Genomic DNA, 9,383 nt, shown 5'->3' on the forward strand with positions numbered 1-9,383 from the left:
AAAACTGTTCATCTCTGCATTAAAAGAAAACTATTCCATTTGGGTTTGGATCTAGAGTTGCACTCTTGCACTATATTTCTTCCATGACAGGTGGGTGATCTTGAAAATTGACCGCCTTCATAAGCTTGTACCTGTATGTACCATCACTCACCAGGTGGGGCTAACTTGACTTCTGGAGATTTGATCAGCTAGCTACAGACAACAGATGACCATGCTAGCTCTAGTGCACAGGGCCGAGATCAAAGTAAGTACAGAAACAACCAAAACCTTATATACACTTTCAAAATTGCAAAATTCCTGTTATTTTACCACAACGTTTACTTTATTCCCAACATGTGCCCATCTTCCCTCGCCCCTCGGCGTCACTGCTTAGCACCTCCTTCTGATTCTTCTGAGTGTAAAGTAATAACTGGCATCCATCGTCAGCCACAGCCACTACGCCTGATTTGGCATCAAAGGCAATACAGGATACTCGTCCACCTGATCGCACAACTTGGAGATTAGTCAACTATTCTTACAATTGACTACAAACATGACGGCTTTATTTACCCAACAGACACACTTGTAATATGAAACAGGTAAATCACTCGTAAAACAGATTGTAACAAGAACAAATCCAGCTTAGCATTGTGTGGGCTTTACACTGAAGTAGCATCCGCAAAGAAAAATGTGTAAGAATTAGCTTACTCTCGATAACAAAAACTACAAAGAATTGGTGCCGTGTCACTTACCGTTGATACATTGTGTACTAGCAAGTTTTCTCCCAGAAGACAATTCCCAAGTATACAACAGACCTTCATATGTTCCAGCAAATCCATAGTTACCAGAGGCATCGACAGCAGTAGCTCTGAAAAGATAGATGTATATCAACTGAGAAACTGAAGATCATTCATGATATGCCGTTGAACATAAAGTTCTAGAAAGAGTATTGTCGTGGTGGAATGATCCCTGAGATATAAGATTTAATAGGGTAATGGTTCAACAACATTGGGCTACTCTTGTTTTTCAACCTTTTCTCTTTCTTGATGAGGGGCTTTAAATTAGCAACTAGTCAATAACTTCATCCACTACTTTCCTCAAATAAAACTATAGATGTAACTCCGTTACAAGAATCGAATGCTATATTACTACGTTGATGATAACCCCAGCACGACAAGTTCCATTTTCAGTTTCCTTGAAGATGGAACCGTGATCAATCGAGGATCGCCAGCAGGGACAATGGAGTCACAGGCCAGTACATAATGATTGTGAAGAATCAGGCTGTCCATCATGGACTAGTGCCTGGTCAGATGGTCGGGACATGCTCTGCTTGAACAAGGCGACCTCCTAATGCAAGTTGTTGAAGAGGAGTAGCTGGTGGGCTCAGAAGACCTACTGAAACCCAAACTCATCTTGTGAAATCCCGTTCAGTGTGGCTGGATTGTATTTGCTGATAGCTTGCAAATACAAACATAGTAATCAGCTCCATCCCCTGCCCCCCCCCCACCCCTCCACCACCACCACAATAAAATAAAATAAAATTATGGTGTAACAGTAGATGGAGAAGTGAGAATACCTTGGATCCAAAATATTTCCCATAAAAATTCTTTTCTTCGCTAGCAGCGCTAGCCTCCATTGTGCATTGTGTTCCTTTGCTCGAAGATCATGTTGATACTCAGCTACTGAAGCAGAAGAAACCAGAACCCAAACTGCTATATCTTCTCTTGGTGGCATCAGAAAGGACTCTCTGTCCTTTTCTCTGGACATGTCACGGACTGTGATCTCTCGTAGCCTATTCTCCAGGTCATCAACTGGAGCACGAATGATATCCTCCTGCAAACTACAGAAGCCTACTGGCAGAATCTGGAAGACAATGTTCCCTGGAGCTGTAAAAGTTGCCACTAGTGTTCGCTTGGAGATGTCCCTAAGAAAATTATTTCATTTCATTAAATCATGTCTGTTAAAAGAGTATATGAAAGTAGCAGATCATAAGAAAGAACCATGCTCAAAAGCAAACCGAAACTCATATAGTATAGATCAATTGTAATTTGCAACTTGTTAGCATGCACACTGGGTTACATTGTTATGCTATGAAGTTGTGAACATCATTCACCATAGTGAAGTTGAGCAGCATTGCCATCTTTTCATATTATATTTTCAACTTATTAACACAAAGGAAGACTAAGAGCAGGCAGGCAGGCGAACCCTTCATTATGCAATACGAATTGGTAGTGCGTTGGTCTTTCCAGAAACCTGAATATTAATTTCACATTGAGATGAGCATCTGCTGAAAGCCCGAGAGTATTTCAGAGCATAACTATAACCGTATCACTGTGTTCCACCTCTGTCTCACTTTCACTCTGATATATCACAGGTTGGGTACAGGTCCGAGGACCGAGGTTAGGGCACTCAACCTTGATCAACCAGTCCTTGCCACCATCAAGGCTCTGAGACTGGTTGAGGGGGAGCAACTAGAGATTTATCTGATTCTCATTCCTTAATCCATAATAGATACATCCCATCTTTATATGCATATCATGGATAACTTGACCACTAAGAAGCTTATGTCTAAACAAGGAATCCTACAAATATGCAACTAACATGATTGACTAACAAAGCATGAGATATGCATGCAGCTAACCAAGGCAAACCAATTTAAGAGTTAACCTTACAACTAACTCAATTCATGCTACAGTAATCATAAACAGTCCTCGCACTGCTGCTGGGCCCATGTTCATAACAAGTATGTCCGATTCTATTTTATAGCATGTTGCTGGTTCCTACCAGTGCTGAAGCATATATTATCACTCTCCAATATACTATTAGTCTTCAGATTTTGGAACCTACCACATGTGAACAGCAACCAAGTCAACAGTTACTGCAACACTACAGAGCCGTTGTGCAGTCCTTGGACACTGCACATTACCCAATGTGACAAAACTAAGATAGTAGAACTTACCACAAAGAAAAGCTGCCTGCGCCATCATGACCAACAATGAGAGAGTTGCTTTTTGACATTCTTCTAAGCTCCAGTATAGAAGGACCCTCGTTACCCAAACTAGGAATCACATACTCCTCATATATCCTACTGTAAACAGAAGGAAAATGAGAATAAATGACATCCAGTCATAGAGTTGGTATGAACATCTAACTCATGTCTGAAAGGAATTCCTAGAATAAATGTATTCTAAATCATAACGGGGATGCCTGGCAAAAGGAAGTACAACCATAGACAAAATGCATGATTAAAGCATCACGGCAACATTGTGAAAATAACATACAGAAATTCTTGAAATTTGTGAAAGAATATACCTTAAAAAATGTGTTCATTAGCAAGACTAGTGCATCCACAAGACAAACAAATAGGCCTTCGGAGCAGAAAAGTTCGCACAGACTTCTCTCTTCAATTGGCATTCTAGTTTTATTATTGCACAACATTATGGAAGTATAAAAGTTCCATTTGTAAATTTGGAGTGGAATTAGTTTCGAAAAGAAAATCACGAAAGAGTTCCATTGTTATCAGACAGACTATCCTTTGAATAGATTAAGACGTAGGCGATCTAAATAGATAGTTACAATTCCAACAGAGAATGACCACCCATTTCAACATTTTAAACTGAAAAGTAGACTATTACTGGAAAACTATTGTACCATGCAGCGAAATTCGAGATGGAAGGAGGGCATATAATGCTCAGCAAATATGTACCTCCACCCCGTGACCATCTTCCAGATATGCAAGTTTCTGCTGTCTTCGGCAGCTACAATGTAATTTGGTTCACAAATCAAAATGCACGACACTGTCCCACAAGGAATCAATTTGGTCACGAGTGAAACATAACCAAAGTTAACAGATACAATTTTCAAAGAATTATCCTCGAATCCGTCCAATTTGCACACAGAGCACGAACAATCGATGCTTTGCATCCTGTCAATAAGCATATAGTCAGGGATACATCCAACATTTTCCTCAATGCCACTAAGTGATTAAGATTACAACCTGCAAAAAGGTATTCTGATACTGCTCAGGAGGACCAGAAACTGGCCATCAGGTGTAAACTGCACACCAGATCTTCCAAACAGAAACTGAAAGAACATGAAGCATCAAATAAAAAGTAATACAATGTTCCATCACCGGAAAAAAAAAAAGCACTCATATAAAGCTCTTACCTTTCCTGTAGAAGACTGCTCCAAGGAGGGCAGTAGAAGGGGAGTGTAACCAACAAAACAAGGTGGTGCATCTTGCTGGTCTTTAGGAGTGATAGTATAAACATAAAGGAATCTTTGGCAGCCCTCCAGAAAGCCACAGAGTACACAAATGTATAAGCTGCTATGCTTTTTGGTGTTTAGCATGATAGACAAGACAGGCATTGGGTGCAGGTAGCATCCAACGAACTCTAGGTGATGATCTGACCCTCTTGCTGGTGTTTCTGTGTATTTAGATACTAGACCACTAGTATTGTTACTGCTAGAAAGGGTATGATGAGGTTGGTGGTGAAAAATATTGTGTTCACCCTTAGGAGGTATGTGTTCACAAACATTGCTTTCACAACCGACATACATCATGGTGGTCTCATTGCCATTTCTACATTGAGCTTGACATTCTTGCACTTTGCCAAGTGGGTTTCCTTTACCTGCTTTAGTTCTATCACCAACAGGCCACGCTGTAATGGTGTTTACTCTTTTTGACCCATCATTAGAATACTTGCCTTTGCCTGATGACTCAAAAGCAACATATTTGTCAACAAATTCAGCATCATCAGAATTGCAACTACTCATACTCTTTGCAAGAGGATCATCAAATTTTCTACATTTATCATTTACATCATAGAACCTATTTTCCTTCTGATTAACAGCTGGGACTTCAGTATGATGTTGTTCATCCCTCATGAGCGACAAAGATGATTTTGCCTTGCTTGGAGTTGGCCCAATCAAAGTTGAACACACAGGAAACTTACTCCACTTTCCAGTATCATTATGTTCATCAGAATGAACTGGAGCCTGCAAGACATTTGGTAAACACTCTCCAATACTAGAAACTGCTGGACCATGCCTAGCAGAAGCTTGTGCACAGACATCAACCAATCCATTGTCAATGTTCTTGTTGTATGGCAAATCCATGGAAACTGATGAGCCATCTTTCATACAATTTGTAGGGTCCTTAAATTGCTGCTCAACTTGCATTTGTTCAACATCGCTGTTACACTGATTGTAGTTTGCCGGGTAGGAACTATCTTCCCCACCGAACTCTTCCTCTAGACAAGCAAGGAGTGAATCAGACAAAATATACTGGCCTTTTTCATGATCGTATACCACATCAGGTGTTATTGTGCTATTGTGTACACCAACCTGACACTCAAAATGTTCAGCATAACCTGCAATTTTGCCATCTAGCACCTTTGAGTTCTCATTAGGTTCCCTAGAGCATGCATCATCAGACTCATGATCGTGAACACCCGTGGGTTTGGATGTATTAGCACCCCAAATCTGTGCATCATCCTCAAAACTATCTGCAACAACATCTTTCATCTCATCTAATTTAAACACTGACTCGTCATTTGTGAAGTCATCATGAGCAGAGCCATGTTTAACCATGTCACAAAGAGATCCCCCATAGACATACGTTTCAGAACTATTTCTATTTGTACCTCCAACAATAGTTGTAGGGACAGTTACACCTGTTCAAGAGAAGAAATTGTTCAGGATCATAACTCTCTTACACAGAGGAATAAAATCATCTGTCAAATGTCGTAAAACTGCAAAATCTGCTTTCTGTAGGCTGCTTGATTGGCTATAGAAAGTTTCCCTTTCCAGGGACACCATTTTATTATGATGATAGTCAAATTTTTCATGAAAAATATAATTCGATAAGAACTAAAAATAGTTACCTTGGCAACCATGATCAGAGGGGTTGTGAGCTGAGGCTGTTCTCACCGAAGCACTAAATTTGTTGTTCTTTTTTTGCTTGTTCTTCTTTTTATTACTTTTCTTGAGAAGGGGAATAGCTTGGGGAAGCAAAATAGACATCATAGACTTTGCTACTTCCTTCTCAGCTGATTCTAGATCAGAGTTTTCGGAGCTTAAATAAGAATAACCAGAAGAGAAACCAACTTGTTGAGATGAACTTGGGGGAGGCTCTCCCAAATTATCATCAACCAAAGTGTGTTTTGAATTGTCAGGGATTTCTTCCAGCAATGGAAGCAGGCATCTTGACTCAGAGACATCTTGCAGCCGTGCTTTACTTGCAGGACCTCCCTGGAACATTGCAAAACAATAATTATTATCGAATAATGGTCTTTCAACTCAGAAGTAGCAGTGTAGAACTAAAATTCAAAAGTCGCACAGGTGAGGGTGGTTGACCAGCAAATAAAACATGACTGAGTTTTAAAAACTTGCATGATAATCAATGTTCTTTAACATCCTGACTGTGGTGCGGATTCATTTGTTAAACAGTGATAAAAGGACATTTTGTGCACAACCATGGCATTAGCAAACAGAAATATTCAAGCAATAAGGAGGTGTGCGTTCTCACGGTTTAGGAATTTCTAAGGTGCAAGTTCTCACCTAAGGATGTTGAAGTATATTGCCCACCTTTCCTCAAAAGCTTAAGCTTTCGGGTGAGTTGGTGCATGTAACTCAATAAAGGGTATAACAGCTATCATCCAAAAAATTGTACGTATTCATTAATGAAAGAAAAATGCCAGATGTGCATTCAATTAAAAAAAGCTACGTAACTCATGAAGGAAATAAAGCAAAGTAACACTATACAATTGGTGGTTTATACAAAAAAAAAACTATGGATTCTTACAGCATGATATTGATTACCGAAGCTATAAAGAAGTACCTAATAGTTGTCTAACTCGATGATTTATTCAACACATACACATGAAATAAAGTTTGTTAGAGCAGAAAAGATTCAAATACACAGATGGCAATTTCGTTCATTGTTATCAAATCACCCATAGGAAGTTCTGATATGAAATGAAGTCTGTTAGAGCACGAATACATTAGATGACAATTACCAACAGGCCGAAGGAAGTTGTGATAGTTGACTGACAAAAATATTGTCTGATACATAAGTAATCAAACACCAATCACACTTCAAGGGGAAGGGGGATTTATGAAAGAAGAGCTCAGCTTACTTCATTTGCATTTGCCTGAGCAGATTCACTACAGTTATCAACAGAAGCAAAACTGTCCTGGTAGTGGACCCTCTTAGAGGCACCTTCCATCTGGCTTGGCTTCATACTTCTTTTAGCAGTTCCACCTGTCTTGTCCAAGCAACCAGGCAGATCTTCAGCATCAGAAACATCAGCTGCATCTTTATTTGTTGATGGTGAAGCAGCATCAGAAGTGACTGGACAAGGCAAGTTTAGTACAACTGCTCCAGTTGAATCTATTATAAGCTCACGAAGCAATCTCTGAACAGATGCATTTTTGAACCCAAAAAGCTGCATAAGGCAATAGCAAAATTAAAACATTAGAACTGGCTACAGTAAACACGTTAATGCGTGCACTTATTGTCTGTTCAAATTCTATTCAAGGAAGCAGTAATCAAGCAATGCTTCCTATTGATCAACAGAATTGTTGTTTCCTACTGGAACAAAGTATCTAGATTCTAATTGGTGTACGTGCCAGGGTCATGGAGATTTAATCCTTGATTGCTTGAATCAAAGTGTTGATGATTATGTATGCCTACCCCTGCTTTTTTGTCCTTTGGTGCTCCATTGACCAAAAAGCAACTGCTCATATGCTAGGGATGTTAGAGAAATCAAATATTTCATTTTCTGAATGTATGAGAAAAATAAACACACTAGGGTTACAAACTTACAATCAGATGAACCACAATTAACCATATGTAGATTAATTGTTTATTGCTTGTCAAGTCACCCTAAAAATAGGCAGAATAATATAGGGATGACCATTTTGATCCAATGTGAAATGCGAAGTAATAGAGGTGTCAAAAGTGAGGACATGCCTCAGCACCATCAATCTTCTGAGGGAAGCTCCTTCTCCTCTGCCAGTTCCTGACTTTAGCCCCAGTCTTCTTCTGGAAGTTTTTCCAAGCGATATCGGGGGTCTGCCCCGTGGCCGAGTCTCCTTCAGTTGATGTGACCTGCGAATTGAGCTCATCAGGGTATCATCTATTTCCATACGCAGCCAAGCCAAGTTGGTGCGGAAGGCTCCTCACCAGGAACACAGGCCCCCTGGACCCCTGTTGAATCTCCATGGTGTAGGATATCCCGGAGAAATGGCGGACGGTTTGGTAACCCACCGGATAAGGGTACCGATCTTTGCCCTTGGATGAGTGAGTGAAGATGCATAAAAAATTAGTCGAGCATGGGGTAAAATTACAAAATCAAATTAGATAATTGACTAAAGCATGTCCTGAAATTCTAAAAACGAAAAATGAAAGCATGCCCCAATCGCAGCTGGAATTGATGCCAAGGTGCGATTTAATCAGTTCCATTTGCGCATTTCTAGACTAGCCCCTGTCCAGATCCCCAATCCAACACCCAAGGATAATCAGAGCATCGAACGCAAGTACTAATTACGCGACGGTCTAAGGTAGTAATCCCCGAGAAAATCCGCGAAACGGAAGAGCGAGGCGAGCGACCAACAAGTCAGCCGAAGACAACCAGGCGAGGCGAAAGAAGATTTGGAGGAGAAGGCGAAACCCTAGGGCCTAATTGGCCGTCTTACCCTGGAGCAGCTCCAGTACAAGCGCTCCCAGTCGCCGCCGCGGTAGAGCGCCCCCGCCGACACGATCTCGATCACGCGGTCACCGTCCGTGTCCTCCGCCGCCGCCATCCTGCTCGCCGCCGGAGTGGAGGGTTGGGGATGTTTCGATTCGTCGGTCGTACACACTCTCTCTCTCTCCTCTATCTCTCCCTCTCACACACACATTTTCTGATTTTCGGTCTTTCGGCGGGCGCGCCAAAACAAACAAAACTATCCGTTCCCAAAAAAAAAAAAAAAAAAAAAAAAACTAGGAGTATTTGGATTTTGGTGACCAAAGCTTCCCAAACCTACCTTCCATCAACAGGAATCGCTTTGGTTACGCAGTTGAAGAAGAGTGGTGGGGTCACCATCCAGGCCTCTGTCTGCATCTGCGAGTTCAAGGAGCAATCCAATTTAATGGCTAAACGAAAATATCTAGTGGATTTGCAAAAGAAAAAAGTCTATTTTTTGTTCCTTAACTATTGAGTTGGTTTAAAAATCGTTCATCATCTCAGAAACTAGAAATCTTAAGTCCTTCAAGTTGTGAACCCGTTCCGAACTCATCCCACACACCGTTTTGAGTGTTTTTCGTCGCTGACTAGGACTTGACGTGGCACTGGAGCGCTGAGTCAGCTATCGACCCTTTTTTAATCCGCTCCCGAGCTTGCGTTGTCGCCCTCTGATCC

At 40.9% G+C, this 9,383-nt stretch overlaps 1 protein-coding gene across 7 annotated transcripts; it reads right to left on the reverse strand.

Annotated features, from left to right (window-relative positions):
- Window positions 1–247: 247 nt before the first annotated feature.
- LOC133909716 (uncharacterized) lies at window positions 248–9,002 on the reverse strand. 7 transcript variants are annotated; one of them, XM_062352267.1, is made up of 14 exons: window positions 8,680–8,966; window positions 8,168–8,275; window positions 7,955–8,092; window positions 7,808–7,867; window positions 7,676–7,729; window positions 7,119–7,427; window positions 5,865–6,231; window positions 4,147–5,654; window positions 3,977–4,062; window positions 3,686–3,904; window positions 2,939–3,064; window positions 1,556–1,903; window positions 732–847; window positions 248–480 (listed from the first exon to the last, which is right to left on the reverse strand). In XM_062352267.1, exons 1-14 carry the CDS (start codon window positions 8,785–8,787, stop codon window positions 323–325), a joined length of 3,705 nt encoding a protein of 1,234 aa, XP_062208251.1. In that variant the 5' UTR covers window positions 8,788–8,966; the 3' UTR covers window positions 248–322. The 7 variants fall into 7 exon arrangements, with proteins under 7 accessions (XP_062208251.1, XP_062208249.1, XP_062208252.1 ...); XM_062352265.1 differs by having other exon boundaries at window positions 2,939–3,067; window positions 8,680–8,964; XM_062352268.1 differs by lacking the exon at window positions 7,676–7,729 and having other exon boundaries at window positions 2,939–3,067; window positions 8,680–8,963.
- Between the last annotated feature and the right edge of the window lie 381 nt (window positions 9,003–9,383).

The sequence above is a fragment of the Phragmites australis genome, chromosome 2 (genome assembly GCF_958298935.1).
Source record: "Phragmites australis chromosome 2, lpPhrAust1.1, whole genome shotgun sequence".
NCBI classification, from domain to species: domain Eukaryota; kingdom Viridiplantae; phylum Streptophyta; class Magnoliopsida; order Poales; family Poaceae; genus Phragmites; species Phragmites australis.

Bases quoted from the DNA above. Each gene is read 5' to 3' on its own strand.
- LOC133909716 (XM_062352265.1), bottom strand. From the start codon at position 8,787: ATGGCGGCGGCGGAGGACACGGACGGTGACCGCGTGATCGAGATCGTG. The intron at 8,276-8,679 runs GTAAGACGGCCA...CACTCATCCAAG, and splicing joins TGTACTGGAGCTGCTCCAGG to GGCAAAGATCGGTACCCTTA. The intron at 7,730-7,807 runs GTAAGTTTGTAA...TAACATCCCTAG, and splicing joins TAATTGTGGTTCATCTGATT to CATATGAGCAGTTGCTTTTT.